At 44.3% G+C, this 26,832-nt stretch overlaps 1 protein-coding gene across 3 annotated transcripts in view; it reads left to right on the top strand.

Moving 5' to 3' along the window:
- The window catches only part of CTBP2 (C-terminal binding protein 2), a 130,098-nt gene that overhangs the window by 70,785 nt on the left and 32,481 nt on the right, over positions 1-26,832 (top strand). The window contains exons 1-2 of one of the 3 annotated variants that reach the window (XM_015632951.3): positions 19,582-20,730; positions 20,764-21,262. In XM_015632951.3, coding sequence (XP_015488437.1) covers positions 19,582-20,730; positions 20,764-21,262 — 1,648 coding nt within the window. Of the gene's footprint in view, positions 1-4,221; positions 4,382-19,466; positions 21,263-26,832 lie in introns of those variants that run through there. The other 2 variants (XM_015632952.3, XM_015632950.3) reach the window with 2 other exon arrangements.

Raw genomic sequence — 26,832 nt, 5'->3', positions numbered from 1 at the left:
ATGAGTGCAAAACCTTCTCCAGAAACCTCTCTTTTCCTGAGAGCCTGCAAAATATCCAGCAGCACCATCAAAAGATTTGGACTTGTTGAAGTAAGGAATTGTACCTGTGAAAACAATGTACAATTGTTTGTACATTACTGGGTACACTTCTACCCAGTGTAGATGTAAGGAAAGAAAGATGGAATTTTTCCTTTGCTGTTTGGAAATGGGACCTTTTGCAGTTTGTGGAGTTGGTAGTTTTCTGCAGTAGAGACTCTCCATTTTGTTGCTGCCATATTTCATAGAGGGTAGAAAATGCAGTCACAGAACAGGGTATAGGGAACACCATCCTGCTTTCCCAAGGCTGTGCACAGACAGGGAATGTGTGAGATGTTGTCTCTGGAACACTGGAAAGGGCATCTCGTAATCACCTGCCAGGTTCTGGGTGTTTTGGTGGCAGTGCCTGTGATGGATGCTCTAAAATAGATGTTGCCCACTGGCACAGGTTTCCCAGAGAAACTATGGATGCTCCATCCCTGGAATTGTTCAAGGCCAGGTTGGGCAGGGCTTGGAGCAACCTGGCATAATGGAAGGTGTCCCTGCCCATGGCAGGGGGTTAGCACTGGTTCATCATTAAGGTCCCTTCCATCCCAAACCCTTACATGGTTCTCTGATTGATGTTTGTGCTCCTGCCCTACCTCCATGTGCCATAAAAAGATGATACAAAAGTGCAAGTCTAGAAAGAGCTTAAAAGACAGAATGTTCTTCATAAAATCACTTTTTTCTCTCTTTTATCTAACTGTGCATCTTATTTTGGAAGATCACCTTTATTTCTTTTAATTTTCCATCAAAAGATGGGATAAAAAATATAATATGGCTTTCTCTGCACTCATTTTCTGGCTCATGGATTGTGCCCTTTAACAAGCAGCATTTAGAAGCTATTTAAATGTGTTACGTCAGGACTGGGTTTTTTCCCTAAAGTGTTGGATTTAAGTAAATTCCTTCCTTAAATAAATAAACAAACAGCTACTGGGCTATCATCGTGTCCGAGGGTTTTCAAGAGAATCTACATTTTGAAAGACACTGTTGGAGGCTAACACAGCCATGCAATTACTGTATGGAAATCACTTCACTTGTTTCCTAATCTTGCTGAAGTACATTTTTTGTGCGTGTGCCTCTCCCTCTCAAATTTCCTTAGACAATGAGGTTTTCTTGTCTTTTAATTGCTGACCATGATTTTTGTTCTGCCTAGCCTGATTGTGTTTATTTTATGGTGGGGGACATTTAACTTTGTGATTGTTTTGGGATTGGGTTGGCTGTAGAAACCATTGGAGATAGATTGAAGTTGGGTGCACAGCTAATTGCGTCTTCCATCCCACTAATGGAAGAACTGCTTTCTTAATTATGCAAAGGCCAGGGAATATCCTCTTGTTTCTGTGCCCCATACATCTGATTTTCTCCATTTTATCCATCCCTGCCAAATCCTGCTCAGCAGCTCCTGCCACATTTTTAATAAGTCTTCTGAGCTGGGCTTTTATTGCTGGCTGGTACCACCACAGACACCTGTCAGACAAAGATGGGGAAGTTCATATTGTTAGGAAGGAGCTCATTCATGGGCATTACATTAAGCTGTGTGGGACTCTGATGAGCAGTAATTTCTCTGATTGTTATTAGTTTCTTTTGTAGGAAGTTTTCCTCCAGGGAGTAATGCAGGGAATTGAGATGGCTGGGGAAAAAAAAAAACAACTTTAATGGACGCATTTGTCCATCAGAAAATGCACTCTGTCAGAATTAAGGACACTTTGCAAATTGGTTTTGTTTGAGGAAGTAAAGGGGGCAAGAGTTGCAGCCCCAACATAATGAACCATTTGAGTGTTTTCAGAACAAAATGGTAACTTTTTCTCTTCTGATGTGAATTTTTTCTTTATAATCTGGTACTTCTCCCTGAAATTGGATTGGGATAAAAAAAATATGTGTGTGTCTGTAAGTGTTGATCACGGAAATGCCATTAGCTACTTGGGCTTTAGCTACACTAACAGCTTAATTTTTGTTGCATGAAATACTTTGACTGTACCAAGCTTCTGCCTCCGGAATGGAAGTTTTCTGTGTCTTCTAGAATGTTGCATCAATTTTTAATATGAGTGGGAATCGTGCTCTTTAGCATCCCTATGTTTAAAAAAAATCAATTAATTATTGCTATAAATCTCAGTGATTATGCTGCAGTTGTGCTGCTGGGAAATTGGCCATTAACTACCAGGAAATCGCCGATCATCCCTTAGTTGGAATTCAGCTGTACCGACACGAGGCTTTTCCTTTTGGAAATTAACTATCAATGTGATGCATAATTGATAACCATTTATAATGATAACAATAATCTCCATGAAATTGTCATCCCAGAGTGCAGCAGTTTTGTTAGAGCCTTTTACCCCTCACATGCTCAGCCCGCTGCTCTGGTTAACTGGGTTTTCTGGGAAGTTATTGGAATGTTTTTAGGAGAGCCAGTGCTGGTGCAGGAGAATAAAATGCAGAGTAGAAATGCCTGACTGAGCTATGTGAACCTGCAGAGATGCTCCAGAGCATAAGTGTTGCTATTGCTTCTCTGCACAAAGAGAAGCAAAACTCCAGGTTACAAACATTGCCCAAAGTCCACTTCTGGATATCAGCCTGGATTTTCTGGTGTGGTAGCTTCTCTCGTGTCCTGCATTTCATGAACCAGATGATTTTTTGGTTTGTCACAAAAATTTTGTTTGCAAATGCTGCAGTGTGAAAATTCACCTGCTGGAGAGGAGCTGTTTGGGGGTCAGTTTGAGTGAATGGTGCCAAGTTTGTGGTTACTGCTGGCTTTTCAGAATGTTTTTCAATTTTTTTAAACCACTCTAGTGTATGTGGGCAGAGAGGTTGGGACTTTGCAGGGTGATACAGATGGTCACTCAGGAGAGGGTTTCTTGCTGTGCTTGCACTCATTTCTCCCTTCCTCTTCCCCTCCTTTCCGTGCAAAGCTTCTGAAAATGTGCTGGTGCTTTGCTTTGCCTCTAGAAATCACAGATTTACACTAATTCTGTTTTTCTGGTGCCATGCAGTGAGTGGTGGATGGCTGGTAGGGGCAAAGGCCTCTTTCTTGAGCAAGATCCCTCCTTGGGAAGGTTTGTAGCTGTTATCAGGGTCATTGGCCCTCACCTTGAAATACAAAATAGAATATTGAATCAGCAGTCGCATAAAAGTGCGTGTTACATTGGATTGCTGGAATTCACTTGTCAGCATGAGGCCTCTTCTTCCACATCTTGATTCATGAATGCTGTTGTGGAACTTGCTTTGAAAAACTCTCACCTGGGTTTTACATCAAAAAATCAAACCTGGTAGACGTTCCACAACAGCACATTCAGAGGCTGCAGCTGAGCTCAGGTCAGTGTTCAGAGATTAAACAAACCTTTGGCACTCTGTAGGAGCAAAACGTGCCAGACCTGAGAGCATCCATTAAGGGTCTTCATCTGTGCCACCAAAACGCAGAAAACCTTTAGTTGTCCTTTTGGAGAGCATTTTATGTCAATCAGCCACACACATGGCTTCATGGATCATTTTATCTCTCTGGCACTGAAAACATGTGCACTGGAAATGGAGTTTAAGGTTTAAGGTTGGCCCTTCAAGTATGAGGGTAAGGACAGGCTGCAGTGACAGCTGGAATATACATCAAGGTCTTCTTGTAAATTCAAGGTTCATTGATGACTTTTACAGGGCAAGGTTTAAATATGAAAGTGTTTTGTGTATGAAAGTACTAGCAGAGTACAAAGAACTACTTTGCCTGCTTTATATAGTCTCTAAGAATCTTTCAGCATCTGTGAGCCTACAAAATAACCTCATGCATTTTATCACACAGATTTTTCAGTCAGAAGTAAAACTGGGAAGTCCATGCAGTGCTTTGGCAGTTCCTGTGTACAAGGCTGGTTTTCTGAATCACAGCAAGCATAAAGAGAGTGATTTGTGGTGCCAGATGTGTGACTTTTGAGGTGCAAACCCAGATCTGTCCTTTCCAAAACCTGCTCTGCTGTTGGGCACAGGCAGATCTCACCTGGTGAGATGCTGGTTTGGGCTGGAAAGGGCCTTAAAGCCCATCTCATTCCATCCCCTGCCATGGGTAGGGACACCTTCCACTGTCCCAGGTTTTGAGCCTCATCCACCCTGTCCTTGGGTACTTCTAGGGATGGGAAGTCAACAAATCTTAAGAATCCTCTCCTTTGCCTGCAGGATCCACAGTGGCGGTATGCACGCCAATTCCTGTGAGTTTTCCTGAGCTCCTGGGGGACTGCTGTGCTTTTTGAGTCAGAAAGTTGCAAAATCCCATCAAGAATGGCACTTGTGGATAAACACAAAGTCAAGCGGCAGCGACTGGACAGAATTTGTGAAGGTAAGAGTGTGCTTTCATTTTTCTGACAGATGATTAGGGTAGAATATTTAATTTTTCCTTGTTTCTTTCAGTACTTAGGCATTAAGAGATCCAAATTCAGGGCTGGATTCCCTGTCCTCTCTGTAGGCTCAAAATGCATTCACGCTGTTCTGGTTACTCGCTTGGAAGTCATGTGTAGTCCTGTGAATAAGATTTTTGTTTAATTACCAGGTCACCTCCTCTTAACCTGATTTTTAGTAAAACAATGTGGTCTGTCCCAATTTAAAAGATATTTTCTATCATCCTTTAAGAAAATTATGTAAAATTTAAGACTAATTGTTCTTATGGTTTACAGAACATTGTTGTAACAACTTTTATTTGGTCGGTGTGTGTGGGTCAGGCAGGTTTGCTGCAATTCTTCATTCATGGTGTGTTACAGTGTCTCAGCACAGGTGACTTTTACCTTTGAGAGTAATTTTCCAGCAGAAAACGTTTTTAGGAAACATTTTCTATTGCAGCACACATGGTGTAAGTTACTTATGACAGAAATCAAGTGATGGCAAACAAGCTCTGACTTTTTGGTGTACACTCCAATAATTCTCCAATGCTCGTGCAACTTCTGCCATCAGCAACAAATGCAGAGCAGAGTTTTATTTTAGGAGGAATATTTCTTCAGAAGTTCCAGTGTTCAGCTGCTCTTGAGGAGATGGATAGTGGCCTGCAGGGTAACAATTTACAGTATTACTTGAATGCCAACGAGGTGAAATAAGATTTGGTAATGGATAAAAGCACAGGATGATGGATAAAACAGGGGAGTTGGGCCCTTTAGAGCAAAATGTTTAGGGCTTTGTGGAGTTATCCAGTGTGAAATGCTGATCAGCAGGACAAGGGTGGATTTTGCCTTGATTTTTCTGTGTTATATATTGCTTACTCTGCTGCTGTTTTAAACTCATCCTAAGTTACATATCTCTTTTAATTTTGCTCTGTTAAGTTTGGAAAAGGGGAGACAAAGCAGAGGAAATGAGTTAGGAGGGAGTATCCAGAGTGTGCTGCAGTGTGGAGCTGCCTGTTCTACTGAATGTCATAAACACTCAGGTGTAGCACACTATCTCATCTTCAAAACTTACTTTGAACTTGACTTAAAAGAGTTCTATCAGCTGAGCCTGGATTTTCAAAAGCTGCCTTCCTGGTTTGATGTTTACCATCAGATCTAGTTGCTGAGTGTACAAGAAATTCAAAAGGATCATACGACAAACCTGCTAACGGAGCTTTAGATGTGATTGAAGTTTAGATTATTTTTCTCTGATATATGAGCTTTTTTCTTCTTTCTTGGTCAAAAGATATTCTTTTCTAATCTGTAAATGTGCAGGAGACATAACTTCTTTAAGTATACTTTGTCATTTGCTACTGGGTTTGTAATTTGATGGAAATGATGGGAGACGCTGTTGTGTTGTATTTGGAAGCAACAGACAAGGACTGAGTGTGAGAAGCACTGTAAAAATTACCTTGAAAAATGCAAAAAGCTTCGGATTTGCCAAAACACCAGATTTATAGGACAGCTGAATACTATACTGGCCTCTCTGATGGCTATTTTTTACTATAGGCTCCTAATCTTGGATTATAGCATAGAAAAACACTGAAAGGGGGCATTCCAGCTGCTGTGAAAACATGCTTTGAAAATAAAAAAAGATCATTTTTCGTGGTTTTGTCTTGAAAGGTATATGGAATAATCAGTGAGAGGTGATGAGAAATTAGGGAACTAGTTCAGCAGATGGAGGAGTCTTTGCAAACAGAGTTGTGTTCAGTGAGAAGAATCTATTACTCCATCAAGCTTATGTGGTCCAAAATAGTTGCTTTTAATGATTTCCTGTTCTGTGGAAGCACTTAAGGAGCTTTTCCCTCTAAATGTGAATGGGATACAAAGCTGCATTTACCTGATGAAAGACTAAATGTCTGGTAGCACAGAGGTGGATTTCTGTGCTTTTCCTGAAGTTGCAGATACCATCCCTTTTACTATTCCTTGCAGAGTTTGCTAGGAATGGACTTTATTCCATCCCCAGCAGGATGGGGCCGGGTCTGGAGGTGAAATAATCCTCAAGCTACATATTGTAATCACTGCCCAAACTGCCAGACAGATTCTTCTTCCTGCAGGCTTACTGAAACCATAACCAGACACATGTTGAGGGAAATGCCTTACAAACTGTCGGCGCATTAAAAGAGTTTATTAAGAAGTTGCAGTGTTTGTATGACTCTGTTAAACGTACATCTGGTGTGGAAAAATAATCCAAGCCATGCAAGGAGGTGGTATAGTTTAAAAAGCCAGTTCACAGCCTTTACAGGCAGGTTTATGAGTCTTCCAAAGAGAGGAGCTGTGCAGTCTCAGTGCATGGCTCAGCTTCACCAGCTCCTCTGGTTTTGGTTGTTTAAATATATATTTATGACATCTTTGTGTGACTGTTACTTTTTGCTCTGAGCAGGCTGGTTTGAAGATGAGAGGTTTTTTGACCAGGTTACAGATTTTGATCTGTAGAGGAATATGGGTGGGATAAAGGTCCAGACTTGAGGGGATAAAGAAATTTCAGGGCAGCAGTCTGCAGCAAAGACATTTTGAATAGTCTGTCAGCAATTAAGTGGGCTGGTGATGCCCATCCTAATGAAGTTGGACTGTGCTCACAGTGGTCTTGGCTTACCCATTTCTTTCTCTTCTGGTTGTCCCAGAGACTTTGGGTGCCTGTTCTGTAATTGGATCCATATGGGTGGCAGGATGGACCCATTGAATGGCTGGGTTTTTGCAAATAATATATGCAGAGTGGTTTATATAATTCCTGTTTGTGGAATTGTGTCTTATTCCATAGTGGGTCAAAGTATGCTTTAGAGGTGGAGCTGCTGGTGCTGTGTAGAGTCAGACTTGTCCAGCAGCCCCTCTTTTGGGTCATGTTCCCATGAGCTTGTGATTTTGCCACATTTAAAATTCGTTTGAGTTGAAATTTTCCATTCCATGACGGGTTTTTGCCTCAGGGTGAATGAAGAAAAAAAGAATTCCAGCAAAAATCGTGGAGCTGCGTCCGAGTGGGAGATGGAGAGGGAGGGATGTTGGCTTTGCTGTGTGTGAAACAAAGCTGAGGCACAATCCTGCAGCCATGGATGTGGAGCTGCCAGACCTGCCTGCTCTGCCTGGGATGGAAAGGGCCTGAATTTTGCAGCCAAGTTGCTGTGTGTAGGAGTGGGCTCGTTCCCAACTGGTGCAGTTTCCAGCCTTCCAAAGACAAGGCAGCAAAAACCCTCAGGGCAGAAGCTCACCTGCCTTTCATTTAGGAAACAACAAAGAGATTAGATGTAATTTTTTCTTTGCTGGCTGTGGCAGAACAAGGTGTCTGACAGTGCCTCCAAGAAACCCCACACTCAAAAGACCATGGCACTCCTTGGTGCATGGCATCTGTCCCTCCCATGGGACTCCAGTGCTCACACACAGCAGTCCCAGGCAAGGAAATAACTTACAGCATCATTTCTGCTGCTTGCTCAGCTGATCTTTATCCTGTGCTTCTGTCAATATGGTTAAGCAAATATTAAACATCACCAGTAGCTAGGCAGGGAGTGAGAGCAGCCCATCCACGGCTGCTGGTTGTGTCTCTGGGAGCAGGCTGGGGAGAAGGTGCTGTGGCACTGTGTCATTTCCTTGCTGAGTGTCAAAACTCAAGAGTCAAGGCAGCAGTGGTGGCACATCCTGGATGCAGGATGGCAACATCTTGTCTGTGTGTAGAACACCCCTGAATTCCTCTGTGATAATCCCAAATGCTGCCTCTGCTCCAGACCATTGCAGCTCTGCTAGCCTGTCTTCCACACCAGTGACACAGAACTGGAAAGCCTGTGTCACTGGCTCTAACCTTTAGAGGTTAGAGTTTGCACTAACATATATGAGTCAGTTAGGCTTTCAACACATGCCCCAAAAGTGGCAGCCCTGAGATGAGCAAGAAGCAAAGTGAAAAAATAATTGCAAGGCCAAGTGAGCCCCAGACATTTTCTGACAGTTTTTGCTCCAGGATTTGTCATTATCCAGTGGGAAATCATGTCCTTACATGTCAGTTTGTGCCACCAAAGTTGTCTGTACTTTGCAAAATAGAACTGTTTGTAGGGCAAACAAGCCATCCATATTCTTTGTTTTCTTTCAGATCCTTTGATATATCTGATGGCTGATAAATGCCAGCACAGTCACATAAGTGACTTTTCAGTGCTTAATGCACGGGTCTCTGGCTTTTTGACTTACTGCCTTACATTCTGAGTGGCACCCTGGTGTCCTCTTCAGCTGAGGCTTCTGTGATCATATATCCTGTGGGAATTCCTCATGTATTTACCTTCCAGCCACTGTAGTATCTGTGTGTGGCCGTGACTCTGCACAAATCCTGGTTTCTCTGTGGGAATGTGACTCTGCCATGGTTACTGATCCTCTTGGGTGGGTCTGAGTCCTTGATGCGATAATTTGTCTTGCAAACCTTGAACAGGCACCTTCCCATGACACACTGTCCAGCTGGGATCATGGAATTCTAGGGTGAGTGAAGGGGCTGCCCAGGGAGGTTGGGAGTCCCCAACCCTGCAGGTGTCCAAGAAAGGACTGGACTGGTGGTTGGTGACAAGGTGGGGATTGGTCACAGCTTGAACTCATGGTCTCAGAGGTCTTTCCAACCTCAATTATTCCATTAAATAGAGGAGGGAATTTGAGGTAGGAATTGATGTTTTCAACATCACCAAAGTTATCTGCTGTGGCTGCATCAGGCTGGTTAATTAATTTCAAGGGTGGACAGAAATTTTGTATTCCACTCCTCCCCCTGTGACAGAAGTCAGTGCAGACCATGTCCGGTGATATTTGAATAAATATACTATGGTACCTACCTGGATCTATGGCAGGGATGCTTTTTACCTCTTTATTTCAGTTTATCCTCCACAGAAGTGGACTTAATAATCACAATGTCAATTATTGCTTATTGTGCACTTTCTTGTTGTTAAAAAAACCCCACACTAACCCTCAACAAAAGTGCCCCTGAAGAACTGTGATGTTTCTGGCTTTTCAGGAGTATTTAAAAAATGTGTCCCTGAGGTCTGGGATCACACACCACTAACAGCAGACTGTGGAATGGGTTCTCATTCACTATCACAGTCCACTCATGCTAAAAGATAGAGGAACCTTGCTCCAGGAACCAAAAGGGGAAATACACATTGAAACTACAAGTCTGGAAAGTGCTGCCTCCAATTCTTGCTGCATTGTATAACACAACAGTAGCCGAAATGAGTGCATTTGACATTTGGGTGGAGAAATTTTCTTCCATTCTTGCAAATTTGCACACCAAGTAGCATCTGATAATACTTATTTTTACTGCTTAGAAATAGAATCTTATTATCTCAGGAAATCCTTATCACCACTAGGCATTTGATGAGAAACAATGAGTTAAAGATGATATCAAGCACGGAAGAAACCGCTTGTCCTGAGTAAAAGTGGCTTATTTAGAATAAATGTAGACCTTTTTTATCTGGTGGATTCGAGTGTCTTTGTTCTATGAATATAAAACACAGTACAAGGATTTCCCCCCCACAATAAAGCTTTTTGTATTTTTATTTTTTTTTAAGTTTCCACCTCAAAGCACATAAACTATCAGGCTTTTAAGGAAGGGTTGCTTACCACATTTAGCCTAGAGAAAAAGCAGTATTAGCTTGTCAGATCTTCTGCCATTGCACCCTGTGCTGATTTATGCAAAGTGAAGATCTGTCTGGCTGCTCCTGATGTTTTGCTTTTCCAAAATTGCATCTTTGGCTCTTCTGGAGGTTTCAGAACATCACTTCAAATTCATACAAAAGCCTCTTTTTTTTACCAGTGAAAAGTAATGCTCTTAATTATCCCTTCAGTGATGGAAGCATGGCATATTTGGGAATTACTTGTCATTAATACATTCTGTTAAAATTGTAAGAATTTTTTAAAAAATAGACAGTATCCTATGGATGAAGAAAGTTCAAGCAACCTCAGTGGGTTTACAGATATTTTTCAAGCTTATTGACCTTATTCCATGGTTTTTAACCCTTTTGCTGTGCTGAATCAAGAGCTCTCTATGCTTGTACGAGTCCTGTTTGTGCTTTGGGATGGAGCTCATATCCAGGGGTGTGCTCTTGTCCTTGCATGGATGCACAGGCTGCTCCAGTAGCTTCCAGTCCTGTGTGGATGATTTTCCTGTACATTCCCTCCTGTGACATTCCACAGGGGAATGTGCATGACAAGATGTAGGACTGGAGCCAGATACGAAGCCAGCCTGACAAAATGCCCCAGGCACCCAGGCAAGAGTAAGACACATTTAGATAAGGTTACAGACAAAAATTCCATTAATTTGGTGTGCATCATAGTAGATGTGTGGCTCAAGCTGTTGCAGGAGGGAGAATTCCCCTTTCCCTGGACTTTATATTCATCAAAATAGGAAAAAATTCTTCTGTTGTGTTCTCCTTGTGTTTAAACCCATTGATGGGAACTTAATATGTGTTTAACTCTTAATTCTGCCTTGTATTTCTCCATTTTCCCCAGCCTCCAGACAAGGTTCCATGTAACATGCTTTACAACTTTGTGCCATTAATTAAGAAACAATTACAGCTGATGACTTCAATACCATCAACTTAATTCCCATCCTTACCACATTTCCCATTTAAATTAACTGGTTTAGGGATTAACATGTTGTCATCATATTGGGGTTTTTTTTCCCTTCTCCTTACTCTAAATCCTCCCTGGCATTTAAAAGATTACTCAGAAAAGTGATAATATTCCCAGAATATTCACTGGGAAGGGGTTGTTGGAGCAGGGCCTTGGGGCAGCCCTGGTGCCTCTTCCCAAGCTCTGGAATGCTGCAGAAGCTGCCTCCAGCATCCAGGGGGTGGAAGTTGGCTGCTTCCAAATATGTGATGAGAAATGATCAGTCCTCAGGGGCAGATGAGAACAGGATGGGGTCTCCTTCAAAATACCAGAAAAAAAACTTCTATCTGACTCCTAAATTACACTGTTTCAGGGACTGATGGTGTTTGGATCTGGACCAGTCTTTTCAAATTTATCCTGATTTCCTGAATATTTGCTGGTAAATTTTTTGACAAGAGTAGGACATCTGGCTATACTAAAATAAAGCTGCAGGGAAACACATTACACAACTTTTATATTTTTTGCTCTCCACAAACAGATTTAATGGATTGAAGTGCCAAAGCAGTGAAGGTTTTCATTAGAGAGCTTTCTTCAAAGAGCAAGTTTTGAGTTGGTTTTGCATTGCTTAAAATTGAGGGACATTGATCATTTCTTAGTGAAGTTTTTATACAGCCCATTAGCTTAACACTATTAATTTGTTTTTCCTTTTTTATTTTGATTATCTTTTTAATTTTTATTTAAAACAAAGCACTCTCTGCTGCCATCTAGCACCTCAAAACTTAGTAGTAAACAGGTTAAGTTCACAAATCAACCTTAGTATAGATTGACACCCACTTTTGAGAAACAACTGTGTTGCTGCTGATTATGATACAGATATTTGATTAACTCAGCAAATGAAGATGAGCAAGGCTGATGAGGGAGCATGGTAAAATATAGCTCATTTTTGATGGTTTGCAATACAACAGGATAAAAGACCAGTCCTTTAAAAGACCATGGCATAAATGCTTTTTTAGCTGAAGTAATATTTCCTCCAGTTTGGTTTTGGTTTTTATCTGTGATGGGTGTGAAAGAGAAGTACATGTTTCAAGTTCTTGGCATCATCAGGAGAAGTAAGGTAGAGAGACACCCTGAACCCCAGCCTGTTTATCTCCCCAGGCCCTTGTTACAGTCTAGTAATTAATTATTTTCTATGCAAAGCCCAGGCATGCATGGCAGAGTTCAGATTTACAATATATATTCATTTAACAGTGGATTTCTCAACTGCTTTCTGGGACAGATATAATTCCCATGCTTTTCATTACACATGCTGTTCAAATCTTGATCCTGAATTCTTATTAAAAATGATGAGATTTGACCTCAAAGTCTAATACCCAGTTTTGGAGACAAGGTGCTTGATGTGATTTCCAGAGGATTATTTTTAAGAGCATTCGTAGATTAGATCTTTGCGAATGGTTGAGGGATGTGCCCAATGAACCTTGTCTGCTGCTTTTCACCCTCCCTTCAGCATCCAGATTGATTTTTATTTTGCAGTCCTTGAGACTGTGTAGCTGTGTGCTGTAGGGATACATCTGATGTTTTTATTATCCTTTTGTTGATGCAGGAATGTGACAGTGCTGTTTCTGCCAACTTTTATTGGAGTTTCCCTATACTTAAAGGCAAAATGGTTTCTGATTGAAGTTTGAAGAGCTTGTAAGGCTCATTCCAATGGTTCAAAGTGTGTTTTACAGCTGCACTTCTCCTTTTTAGCTGCAAGTATGTTTTAGATGATTGCTGCCTTCCAGCATTTGTTACCTGCAGTTTGATTTTCTTCCTGGATGGCAAATCATGGAATGGTTTGGGTTGGAAGGGACCTTAAAGACCATCTAGTTCAACCTCCTGCCATGGGCAGGGACACCTTCCACTATCCCAGGTTGCTCCAAGCCCCATCCAATCCGGCCTTGGACACTTGCAGAGATGGGATTTCCACAATTTCTCAGGGCAACCTCCAGGGCTTTCCCAGGGGAGCAGGATAACAGGAGGTGATAAGTTGCTATGTGGTCACTGGGGTGCTTCTGGCACATCCTTCATTCTAAAATAAATAGAAGATAATTCATAGAATCACAAAATGTCCTGAGCTGAAAGGGACCCACAGGAATCAGTGAGTCCAACTCCTGTCCTGGCACAGACACCCCAGTAAACTCATCCTGTGCAACCCTGAGAGCATTGTCCAAACACTTCTGGAGCTCTGACAGCCTCCGGGCTGTGACTGTTCCTGTTCAGTGTCAGCACCCTCTGGGAAAGAACCTTTCCCTGAAACCCAACCTAAACCTCCCCTGACACAGCTCCAGCCATTCCCTCTTACCACAGGGAAAACTGGGGTGAGGAACCCATCTGTCAAAGGAGATATCCAGATGGAGAGTTGTTGTGTGGCAGTGACTGCAGGCATGGCTGGCTGGCCGTGAGCGTGGGAAGGAGCTCATCTCCCACATCCAGCCCCTTCCATCCAGAGATCAGCACAAAACAGCACTGGAGAGGCAGCTCCACAGGGATGAAGGGAAAGGTCACTCATTGCTTTTCATTAGATGCTTCCATGCACCTTCTCAGCACAAAGCTGGTTGGTGGGAGTGGAAAAAGCCTCACATCCTCTCTCCTCACATTGGCTTGTGGGGTTTTGGGGGAATTCTTAGGGAATGATGCAGAAGGGCACTGCAATACGGTGTCACCAGCTTGGAAAGGAAACGTCAGCTGGCTTTGGCATGGGAGGTTCTTTGCTGTGCGTTTGTTTGGGTCCTGTATCAACCTTTTATTGGGTGCCTGGGCCCAGTCATGTGTCACTGATGGGAATGGTGGTGACTGAACCCAGTCACCAGTCCCAGTTTGTGCGTCACATTTCAGGGCAGCGTGTGCTCGTGCATTCCTGGAGCCTGTCACGCCAACGGTTGTGGCATATTCTATCCCAGCACTCAGGAACTGAGTTACAAACAGACATAAGCTTTTGGTTTTTTTTGCTTTAAAGTCATCAAAATGCAGAGTTCCATGAGGCAATGATTGTTTAATAACCGGCTGATCTTCAGAGTGTTTTGTTGTAAGGCACCAAGTTGGTGTTTGTGAGCGTTTTGTTGGAGTTACAAAGCATCGATGCTTTTGGTTTGGAAATTGGTAAAAGCATGTGGCAGGGCTTCAAATGCTGAGTGCTTTCAGATGCTGTGCTGCTCCTTTGATTATTGAAAATGATTCCAGCACAATCCGGCTAATTTTCTCTTTGTGCTCCCTTAATTTCAGGAGACTGTTAAAAAGTCCATCTAGGCAGAGTGCTCATTGCCACTGTGAGGGAGATTTTGCAGAGCCAAATTTCAGCAAATGCAGTAGTTTCAAAGGATTTGGAGCATTTTCTTGCTGCTTTTCCACTCCCTTTTTTCTTTTTAATTTTGTTTCTTTTCAGTTGGTGTGCTTGTATGTGTGTGTGTGCATTACTCATACTGCATCCCATTCCTTTTCTTCTCCATAGCATCCATGGTACACCACAGCATAGAGCAGCTCATTTCTGCTTCCCTGGCATCCTGCAAGCTGAACATGGGAGGAGGATGTTCAGGAGAGGCTTCCCAAGCTTTGGGGGTCATTAGGCACAATCACAAGCAGTCCTTGAAAGCCCAGGCAGGGAGGGCAGGAGCATTTATCCTCCCCAGTGGCTTTGTACCTTGTCACCTGAAAACACATGACAAACACTGATTAATCTTAACACCATCCAAGTGTGAGAGGTGTATATTATTATATCCCTCTTGATGGAAGGGGAATCAGCAAGTAAGAAATTAAGCAATTTACTCTCTGACAGTGGCAGAGCGAGGTAAAAAGGCTGGGTGTCCTGATACCTGCTCTCTCCATTAACAAGAGATGTATTTGTTCTCCAGAGGATTTTTCACTACCGGGGTAGGATTCCTTTGCTTTTGAAAGAGAAATAACCTTTCCCAGACTGCTGCATCTTACAGTTTTTGCCAAAAATTACATTTGGCACACTGTTTCTGTTCCAGTCTCTCCCAGAAGAAAATAATTGGGGAGAAAACATCAACATCTTAATCTACATCAAAATTATTTTTCCTCAATATAAACAGGATTTAAATTTATAGCTGAAATATATTTTACAATAATAAGAAGCAAAACTAATCCCAATCTGTATTATTTTGCTGCATGGAATAATTTTTCCAGCAATGTGCTTTCAGAATCAGTAATGAAATGTTTTATATCAATATGAATGAAATTTTGCAGCCAACCTCTCCTGAGTGAGTGCTACGGACTCCAAAAAATGTTGTTTACACAGTTGTGTTGCAGATTTAGCATGCTGATTTCCTATCCTGGGTTTTAGGTGTAAAACACTTCCCTCATGGGAAGAGAACAGCACTTTGTAGCATTGCTTGTTTCACATCCATGGCAAGAGGGCTCCAGGCTCATATTTCTTCTGTCAGTTTTGAATGCAGTGTCTCAACAATGGGCCCACCTTTCTCCTACTCTGTCATCACCTTTTTTTCAGAGCAGACTTCTCTGGTCATTGTATCGTAACCAAATATTGTGGCTAAATTTACCATGTATGAGATCAATGCTAAACTGAAAATCAGGGTATTAAGTCAAAACTCTGCATTTTTCACGTGATCTGAAATACCAGAGCATTTAATCTCTTGATCAGCTTTTTTTTTTTTCTTTTTTCTGTGTGTGGTTTTTTTTCTTTTTTTTTTTTTTTTCCTTTCCTAAAATACCTCTAGAATTAAAAGATAAAGGGAGAATAAATTTTCTGCCTGTTCCACAGTCCTTGTCTCCCCCTCATGCTGAGGATGTGGGTGCTGGTGCCTCCTGCACTTCCAAGAAACACAGTGGGATCAGGGCCCCTGGAACTCTGGATCTTCTCCTGGCCATCCTGCTTGGGTCTGCATGCAGAAATAGGAACAGAATAATTTCATAGAATTTCACAGAATCACAGAGTGGTTTGGGTTGGAAGGGACCTTAAAGCTCATTCAGTCCCACCCCCTGCCATGGGCAGGGACACTTCCCACTATCCCAGTCTGCTCCAAGCCCCATCCAGCCTGGCCTTGGACACTTCCAGAGATCCAGGGGCAGCCACAGCTGCTCTGAGAACCCTGTGCCAGGGTCTCACCACTCTTACAGGGAAAAATTCCTTCCCAGTATCCCATCTATCCCTGCCCTCTGGCACTGGGAAGCCATTCCCCCATGTCCTATCAATCCACGCCCTTCTAAAAGTTTCCCTCTCCAGCGTCTCTTGGAGGACCTCTTCAGGTACTGAAAGGCTGTGATAAGATCATCCCAAAGCTTCTCCAGGGTGGGCAAGCCAAGTTTGCTTAGCATTTCCCCATTTCCCCATAGCAGAGGTGCTTCAGCCTTCAAATCATCTTTGTGGCCTCCTCTGCACTTTATCCAACAGCTCCATGTCCTTCTTACATTTCAGTCCCCAGAGCTGGACACAGCACTGCAGGTGGAGTCTCACCAGTGGCATAGACAGGAACAATCACCTCACTTGCTCTGCTGCCTGAATTTGCAAGGGGGCTCTTTTTAAGACTGCAAAATAAAGAAAAAGGCAAGATCCTTGCTGCCCATCTATAAATATTTCATTCCAATCATTTCTTATTGATTTATTGGTTCACTGGGGGTGTAACATGTCCTTTGCTGCTGTGGTGGCACAGAAGGCAGCCCAGCTCCACAGCTCTGGGCCACATCCTCCCCACTGGATACAGCTCTTGGTCAACAAATACTGGGGCTAGCAGAGCCCTCCAAAGAGGACATCTGGGCCCTGGCTGCAGGGAAATGTGCAAATCCTGCAGCCCCTGGTACTGCAGGCATTTTCCTCTGCTTGGCTTGGAGCACAGGAATAATCTGTTTGTTCCATTGAGGTCAGCACTTGCGGGATAAACCATCCATATGCATGAGTGTTCCAGCAGCAGGTCCCCAGGTAGGGTTTCCTGGCCCCTCTGAAGAGCTGCAAGAGGAGCACATCTCCTGCCCAAGGCTGGGAGGGCAGGCTGGTGCTGGGGTGGTTTTCAGAGCCCAGATGTGTGTAGGATGGAGTTTGGAGGTGGCTGTCTGGGTGCTGCTGTCCATGTGTGCGCTGGGCAGGGCACGGCCACCAGTCACAGATGTGTTGGTTTGGGTGGGGTTGCTATTGTGTGTCTGTCCTGTGACCCGGGGGCTTGTAAAGCTCTTGGTTTTCTCAGGGGTAGTGAATGCTTCAAGCTCCCTTTGGACTTCCCTTGCAGTTGTTGAAAATCAGCATTTTTGAAATTTCGTTCTCTGTGGCATGGTTTTTTCCATTGGCTTAACATGGTGACTGTTAGCTAGTAATTTATTAATGCTAAAGACAATGGTAGATGACCTTGATCTATAGATCAGGATTTTATTATTTTCTCATATACATTTTTGGTAGATTTCTTCTACTGCTTCAGAACAAATGGCACCAATCTCACTGTATCCAGTTGGGAATACATTTTATTCTTTAGCTAAATGTTGTTGTAATAAAACGTTTTTGTTGGTTAAAATACTCTCTGCTTTATTTGTAAGCCACAAATGTGTCTTCCCATCTTGACTTTTACAAAAGAAGAAATTTTCCAGTGTGCCTGAAGTTTGTTAGTTAATTCAGTATAATGCCAGTCAGATATTCTCTGATAATTGAATAAATAATATTTTGGGCCCCATGTTTTGCATGTCTGTGTAATATCCAGCATAATTTTCAAGTCTTGATTCTTGAGGATGGAACTGGAGGAGAGAATATTTGAAGAGGATTTGTAATATTTACTGCAATAAAGAAATTTAGGGATTACTCAAAGATCCTGTCAGTATTTGGGTCAGAAATATAGCCCAGAGGTATTAGTATGATAGGCAAGTATAAGCATTAGACTGTATTAGTGATTTAGCTATCATAATAGCACAATAGTCCATCATGTGATGGCTTGTGCACTAAACATTTATTGTGGATTAGCCAGGAAAAAGGCTCAAGCTGTCTTGCAAACAGGCTGGGGAAGGTGACTGTTCCTCCTTTCAGTGGCTGTGTCCTGGAATGGGGTTTATTGGAGGGGAAGAAATCTGTGATTGTAGCAGAGAAAGGCAAAATTGTTTCCATCTGAGTTTTTAATTCAGAAAATATAATGTTGCCTCTGTAGCAGCGGTCAGCAAAATAAGGAGCAGTTGAGCTATTTCTTCTTTGAAAAGGAATATTTGAGCATGAGCAGCCTGTCATAATGTGGGTTATGTGTTTTGGGGAGCCATTTTAATATTTCCTCTGAAAACAATGACTTTATATGGAAATTTTTATTACATTTGCAAATAACAATTTTCTGTGCTGTGATTCCATCTAAATCCCTTTGCCTACTCTAAGTGTAAAAAAAGCTTAAGCCACATGAATATTGAAATACTGCTCAGTACAAATTGAGTTTTGTGTGATGTTTCTGAGTGTTTTCCTGTTTCATAAACATGTACTTTTTCCAAAGGAAGCTGGAGATAATGGGCAAAAAGTCTACTATTCCTTTTTGCTTTGTTAAGCCAGGCTTTAGATTCTTTGGTCCTCCCCTCCTTCTCTGTGACCTGTGCTAGGGTCTTAAAATTAATACATTCCAGATTACACCTCCACAATTTTCTGTCCTGGGATGATGAAAGGATTTGCATATTATGGTGATATTACAAAAAATCTTTTTGGAGCCTAGTTAGCGTGGCTAATTTGAAACTACAAAAAAAAAAAAAAAAAGTAATTTCTAATGCAAATTATAATATTCATAAACTGCTAAACTGATACCTAACTAATTTCTAATCTCTCTCGTATTCCCAAGTATCTTGCACTGGCCTTTTTTAGGCCTGTCTGCTGGCTCCCATTTAATTTGTCCTTAGCTGTGTGCAGTGGATTAGCATTTCATCAGGTTGGATTAAGATTGAGCTGACACTGAAGCTTTCTTTTTTATTTTTACATGCGCATGTGTGGGGCCGAGCGGATCCGCGCACGTTCCGTTATCCCGCTGCCCATCCCCGGTGGGTGCTGGGACAGCCTCCCCCAGCACATCAGCGGGGAGACAGCCAAAACAGAGGAAACACATGTTAAAAAAGAAAATAAAATGTTAAACAAACAAGCAAAAAAAAAAAAAAATAAAAATCATCTTTCCCCAGGGGAAAAATTGCATTGAGGTTGCTGGCTGGGTCAGTGCGTGAGATTTCATCGGGCTAAAATGATGTCACATGGAGCGAGGGCTTTAGTGGTTTTATTTAGCTCCTAATCCCCACACACTGCTCGGCCAGTTGTCCATGTGCGCCGTCCCCAGCGGCACAGGATAAAGCATAAAGCATCTGGGCTGAGCACGGCTGCAGCGCACGGCCAGGGCAGCCCCTCCGCCGGCCGCCGCATGCTCTGCCTGCTAAGGTTACCCGGGATTAATAATTCAGGCGACACTCGGAAAGGCAAAACCGCCGGCCGCTGCTTTCTGGAGTCCCGGGAGGGCTCAGGCGCAGCACGGTCCGGTTTGGATGCGTGCCGGAGAAGCACTGAGAAGGAAGGCGCCTCCTCTTCTCCTTGTCAGCGGGAGCAAGCGGCCTCGTGGTGATGCCCATCCCCAGCAAGCACCCCAACATCGGCCGCTCGCAGAGCTGGGACGCTGCCGGCTGGTATGAGGGGAACTGGGAGAGCGAGAACGCCTTCGAGTACCAGAGGCCGCCGGGCCGGAGGAGCTCCCTGACCTACGGCGGTGAGGGCAGCTGGTACGAGCCACCGCGGGCAAATGATATCATCTTGCAGGGCGGTGCGGAGCTGAAGCAAGAGGCGTACCCGTACCAGGATGCCACCTTCGCTCCAGGGCCCCTGAGGAAGGGCTCTGTCCCCGACTTCGCCTACTGCGAGCGGCCGGCGCCCATGGCGGCCCGGGGCTCTCTGCCGCCCCAGGATTATTACAGCGACCCGTCGCTGTCGGCGAGGTCACCCAAGGACCCTCGCTGCTACCGCGACCACGTGGCGGGCAGGCCGCTGGCGAGCTATGGGGCCCCCGGCAGCCGGCTGTCCTGGGACCAGACCGCAGCGCGCCCACCTGCCCCACCAGATACCAGCCGCCTCTACAGAGACCCCAAACTGGCCCTGGATGGGCAGAGGCTGCGTGGCAGAGATGTCTCCCCAGCGTGGTACGGCACGGAGCCCCCCGGCCCGCGCTACGCCGCAGAGCCACCTGCCTTCCCCAGCAGGCCAGGCTACAGCGATGGGGCAGAGCGGGCTCCTGAGGTGGCAGCAGCCAGGCAAGCTGCCCCCACCTGCCTGGTGGTGGATCCCAGCACCAGCACCGGCAGCAGCTACGGCCCAGGCAGGGAGAGCACCGGCGCCAAGGGTCCCTACGACAGCTACGAGGCGACGGTGGCGACGCCTTCCCACCCGCCGGTGCCGCCCGCCTTCCCCGGGCCGGAGGGCAAGAGGAGCTTTGACCCCGAGTTTGTGGCGCTGCTGCGTGCGGAGGGTGTCTCGGAGAGCACCTTTGCTGCCCTGCTGCAGCAGGGCTTCGACTCCCCGAACCTGCTGGCCATGATGGAGGAGAACGACATCAAGTCGGTGGCACCCAACCTGGGGCAGGCCCGCGTGCTGTCCCGCATCGCCCACAACTACAAGGCAGAGATGCAGCTGCAGAGGCAGGAGCGCAGGAGCGGGGCACTGCGCCCCAGGACCCGCTCCAACAGCTTCAGCCACCGCAGCGAGCTCCCGGCAGAATACGGGGTGCCCACCGTGGATGGCCCTGGCACCTCGCAGCACCCACCACCGCTGCAGCCGCTGTCCCCAAGAGGTGTAGACATACACCGCCGGCCGTCCAGCGCCCCGACCCAGCACTTGCTGGAGACCACCACCTACCCGGCCCCCGCGGGGGCTCCGCAGGGGCCGCACTTCCTCCCCGGTTCGGGATACAACACCCCCCTGCCCTGCAGCACGCACCCGCGTCCCGCCTCTGCCTACTCTGCTCCCGTCGGCTTGCCCATGACGGCGGCCAACCCGCACGCCAGCCCCAAGACGGCGTACCCCACCACCTACACCGTGCCCATGGAGCTGATGAAGAGGGAGCGGACAGCGGTGGCGTCACCGGCACCCAGCCCCCACAGCAGCCCCCAGCTCCTCCGCCGGCCGGGGACAGCAGGGGACGGTGGCCTGGCACCCACAGGGCCTGCCTTCCCTGCCCAGCTGTCCCCGTACCCGAAGCTCAGCAGGCGCACGGGGCCCCCCGTCATCGTCTCCACCATGGCGTCGCCTGAACCAAGTAATTACCGAAGGGGCTTAGTCCATATTGTAGTTTAGAACCACCTTGTTGTTGCTTATTTCACCCCTCAAAAAACCCTCAGTCAAATATCATGGAGGTTCATGCCTGAGTATTAGACACTGTCCTACTTAGAATATGCGATGAAGGGGATTTCTGTGCAGGGTTGTGCTGGCCATGCGGAGCTAAAGATGCTGATTCTTGCTCTGTGGTTAAATTCCAAATATTTTATTTGTTTAGCCAACTTCAGTTAAATGTAAGCGGTATCTCAGATAATGCTCCCAGGGTTAATCTTGCCGTTCCTGTTGTTTGTCGAGAGCAGGAGATTAGACACTGTGCTGGCTGAGCAATTAGGACTACAGGGTTTGCTGCAGATTGACTTTTTACCGCTGTTATCAGGCACAAATGTGTTCCTCCGAGGAAGTGGTTAGCATTGTTTTGACTAAATTCATCAGATAGTTAATGGTGTTATTCGAGAATCGACTTACCTTTGGCCATTACCTAAGGCTTTTCTTCTTATTATTAATTTGCTGTTTTATCAGGCATACAAAATAAACCCCTTGATTTCCTTCTCGAGATGCCTGTAAGTGAAGCGATAGAGCTGTTAAAGTAATAGGGCTGTGCTTTAAACTAAAAGCCTGTCATTAAGCACTGGAACAATAAAAATGAACGGTGGCTCCTAGACTTCCCTTCCCTTTCTAGAAACGCTCTGGCTCTTGGCTGCTCAGATGAAAAGCTGTACAATCTGAGCAGGCTCTGCTCCTCTGCTTTGGAGATGTGGCACTCAGAGCCTGATAGAAGCTAACCCCCAAAATCACCAGGAGAAATACAAGGGAATTCATCAGATCCATTCATTTGTGCCTTGACTTGTTTGAAGAAAATGTGGAAAGACACCCCTTGAAATGTTTTTTTGCTGGTAATGACTCTGTGAACAGGGAGTTTTCTCCCTGTGCAGTGCAGCTGAACTCCCATGCAGACGATTCCCAAACAATGTGCTGTACAAGCACACACATACACAAAGCTTTAATAAGAGGGATACCATTTATAGGCATCGAGACGATGCCAAACTGGTGATGCCATTCCACAGGAATCTAAATAAAGAGGGGAAATGATAAAGTTGTCAAAATGCAGACACTTGGCACACCCCTTTCCCTGCCATACCATAATTACGCAGCTAGGAAGTAAATGCCGGTCCTTTCACGCTTTGGAGTCCTTTATGTAGCTGGTGTAATGTATTGATTTCTAAAAAATGCTTCAATATTAGGCAACATGTTCTGTGTTGACATGGATCAGATGCTAAAGTAGTACATCCAGGCAGTATTTTTAAATGAATGCGGCTAAGAAGACGAACTGGCATAATGTGGGGAACACAAATATGTTCATTTATTTGCGCTTTGTCTGATTGAGCGGTCGGTGCCGACGCAGCAAAGAGCTCTGGGCTGAAGGACCTCCAGAGCACGGGGATTAGGAGCAATCTCCTCCACCATGGGAAGCAGATCCCTCCTTCCCTGGTTCACATTTATAAACTGCAAACCCTGTTCTCTAAAAATCTTGAAATTATCCCTTCCCTTCACCAGAATTACCGGTGCACAGCAAGAGGAAGCCAGCAGTATTTCTGTGCTGTTGAGCTCTTTCTTGCTACTCAGCCCTCTTTATTTCTTTTTTTTTCTTCTTTTGCCTACGACCATCTCATTTGCATGAGGATGACATTTGTTGCTCCAGTAATTTCATCTGATAATGGCCAGCTTGCAAAGCGGATCTGAAAACATATTCCTTAATTATGTGTTGCCAAGCAACGAGAGGGTTTGGCCATAATCACAGAAAGATTATCTTCTCATTGAAGGCCCTGAAAGGTTTAGCTGAAGTAGGACCTGTAAAATTGTCTTCATTTTTATTTATTTCCCCTTTTTCCTTTCCAAATAGCCTGAGAGGTTTTCTTCCTGCTATACTATATTTTAAAAGTAGAAGCCAAGGTAAAGCACATGGAAGGATTAAAAATGGGAAAGTGTGTGATGGTTTGTAGATGTTTGAGCTGTATTGAGCTGGAGTGTTCACACTTACCCACAACGGGATAAGCTGAGGTTAGAAATATGTTAAGATGTTTTAAAGCTTTGAGTGGATGGCAGAAACTTGACTTAATCCAGGAAAATTGTATTTGTCAGCCAGGAAGGGCCAGGATGTGTTTTCAGGAGCGATGAGCCTTCTCTTGGCTGTAGCTTTGGCTGTGTATTTTCGAGTCACAGGATGAAAGCAAATTCAGTATTAAAGTCTGTCTCCAAATGGCTGCAAATATTTTCTGTCAGTGTAGGTTAATGTCTTCCCAGTCAGCAGAGGGTCATAAAGAGCATGTTACAGCCCAGTCATGTTTTGAAGCTTGTTATATGGATAAGACCTTAAAACAGATAATTTTGGGGTTTTTTAAAGTCTTGTTGAACTGTGCATTGTAGTCTTTCTACAGTGAGTTGTTCCTAAATAGCCCTTTTGTCACTTTGTGCTAAATTTGACACTCTGAGTTCATTCTGCACAGCTGCTGTTCACTTTGGAGTTTGGACAGAGGGCTTGCAGGAGGAAAGTGTCTTCTCCTGCCTGGTATTCCTGATGGTAGAGACAGGATCCTGGGCAGGGATACAGGCACGTGCCATGTGTTTATGGACCTCTTGCTTTGGCATGCTCAGATAAGGGAAAAGGAGCAATGAGATTTAGTGCTGCAACTGCTTTGCTATTCTTAAAATAATAATAAGTTAGGTAAATTGCCCTTCCTGGGAGTTGCAGGGTTGTATGAAGAGAAGGTGGTGAATGAGCACCTTAAGCCCTTCGCTGTGGCGATAGAGTGACGTCTCCGGAGATGAGCCGGCTTCCCATGCCAGGAACTCCCCTGCCACAGCTCTGGCAAAGCTGCTGCTGTCCATGTCATTGAGACCTTGTCAGGAACTGCTGCCAGGAATGCTCCTGCAGCCTCGCCATCCACAGGATCAGCAGTAGTGAGCACACCAAGTCAGCTCAGTGGCAAGCAGGAAGAAAGCCCTGCAAGGTCTGAGTGACAAACGTGTGTTGATGGGAGGCTGAGCCAGAGCGGGTTTGTGGCCAGCCCCGTGCTGAGCTGGGAGGGAGTGCAGGGAAATAAATAGTCCAGGTCAGCAAAGCTGGTGAGGGCAAACAGTATCTCACGGTCACTGATCACATTGCTGCAGTTCTGCCTCCAAATTTTGCAACTTCAATTTATGATGTTTGCTAGTATTTTTATTAGATTACTTAATTTCCTTCTTTTTTTTTTCTTTTTTATTTATTTTAACCCAATGTTTTAGTAGTAAAGCAGTTGGCAGATGAGAAGTCTTGTATTTTTGTAGCTAGCCTGGACTTCTCCCAAACAGGGGCTGGTCCAGATTTCTCTTTCTGATGCTGGACTTATGGAGCTTAAATGAGAAATGGTGATTCATTACAAATATGTGTCTTGGGTGATTTATCAAGCTCTCGTTTACACATGAACATATGAAAGCAAATTATCACAAAAGGGGAGATGCTAGATGCTTCCCACAGGGATGAGGAGCAGGGCTGCCCTGTAAAGTCAGGTGGATATCATCAGGAAACCAGAGCAAAATTACTTTGCTGTAAGATTTGGTTGAAAGCCTGACCTTTTCCTGAGCAGGGAAAGCCAGGCTGAGGGAAGCTGACCTCCTTGGACAAGTTGTTCTCTACAGTATGAAGGGGACTCATCCTCTCTTTTATCAGCTTAGAGACCAGCTAGAAATGCCTTTCACTGTGATTAGCTCAACTCTGCTTGTACTCTTTAACACCTCGTTGTGATGCCTTTTATTGGTATTTCCCACTCTGTGACAGATAAAAACTGTGTTAACCACACATAGTTGCAGGCTGAAACTCTGCACATGGGCAACCCCCAAAGAGGAAAGGGCATAGGTAGGAGTAAGAGCCTTGATGGTTGTTCAAGTATGGTTAAAAGAGCCCATCAGAGATGGTTAAAAGAGTGGTATTTTCCCACTCTTGTAAGCTATTAATTCTTTTAACCTAATTAATTTAAGCTAAATTGCCACTGCTTTCTATGGGCAATGTTTCGCAGGATATTTCCTATACAATATAAACTTCCTGGGCATTTGCTGATGTTGATTTATTCTTTTCCCAGTGCAGTGGACAGCTCAGAAATCGACTTCAGGTTTTCTTCTGTGTGTTTTCTGTACAAACCTCAGCATGGAATCACAGTGTGTCCATGTAGGGCTGCTCAATTAACAATCCGGACTGAAACGGCACCCAGGGAAGCTCCGTGCACTGAATAAATCTAATTTAATTTGCACATTGATCTGACAGACCATAGCATGTCCTTGGAGCCATTTCCCAGCTAGTGTGTTAGTCCAGGTAAACTCTGCACCGCCCTCACTACCAAAAACATGGAGTACTTCCATGTTCACACAACTTCCATACAGAAATACAGGTTGAAATAAGCAGACAGGTGTTTCCTGCTGTCCCCATGGTCACAGCATCAAGACACTAATATCCAAAATGATGAGGGAAGTAGCTGGAAAACTCACAGTGAGTTTGTGAAAGCCTTTGAAAGGCTCAGAAGGACCTCAGCAACCTGTGCTGAGCACATGAGTGCGTGGATCTTGAGATGTGCAAGAGATGTGCTGTTGGCTATCTTGATATAACACTGACTGTCTTGGCCAATCTGCACTTACAGTTCCCTGGTGGCAGAGAATATGCTTTTAAAATACTTCTTTAAAGGCTGAAATATGCTTTTTATAATGGTTTTATCAAAAGCAATATAAAGTGTCAAACTCATTCCAGTTGCAATTCATTGACTTTAGTGCCATGGCAATAAAAATGAATTTGGCCTGTCGAAGGAGAATGTGTTGTCAGATGCACAAGTGTTGTCATCTTTAATTTACACTTTTCTTTCACCCCATGTTTCTGGTTCTCCAGCATTGTTTGGACTTTCATATACCCAGATCATTCTCTGACTGTATTTGCTGATATTTTTTTAGCTTTCTCATAAGTAGTTTCCATAGCTACAAACTTCATGTTCACATAGGTGGGGAAAAAATTTAAAGGTTTCTTATTATTATTGTATTAAACATTTTTTATATTTCTTCCTCTTGTCATTCTCATATCATCACACTGCTGTCCAGTTTAATGAAAATGCTGCACAACTGAATTGCCTGTTATTTTTAAAAGTGAAATAGGTGCTGAGCTGAATCCTTGAAAAGCAGAAGGCCAGCATCATTAAGCCACTGATATAGAGTAAATATTGCAGATGTAGGACTGGTATTAGTAAGGTTTATAGATGGCAATTGGCAGGCGAACTTTTGACTTTTACACCTAAATAAAGCCTGATGGTAACAGCATTCTGCTGGCTTTTGGTAAAGAAAGCTAATTTTTAATCTCTTTCGTCTGCTGTTGTTTTGTTTAAGATGAACTGTTATTTCTCTGAGTGGGATTCACATGGGTTGTGTTTCCAATATTTAGTTCTGCCTCTCTGGTAGGGAGGTGCTGGAGCAGCCGCGTCCTGGGCAGGGCAGCCCAGGGAAGGGTTTGAGCAGAGGTGTTGGGCAGCAGTGATGGAG

Source organism: Parus major, chromosome 6 (genome assembly GCF_001522545.3).
Source record: "Parus major isolate Abel chromosome 6, Parus_major1.1, whole genome shotgun sequence".
Taxonomy (NCBI): Eukaryota; Metazoa; Chordata; class Aves; order Passeriformes; family Paridae; genus Parus; species Parus major.
Note: the sequence above shows the minus strand (reverse complement) of the source record. Positions and strands in the feature narration are given on the sequence as shown.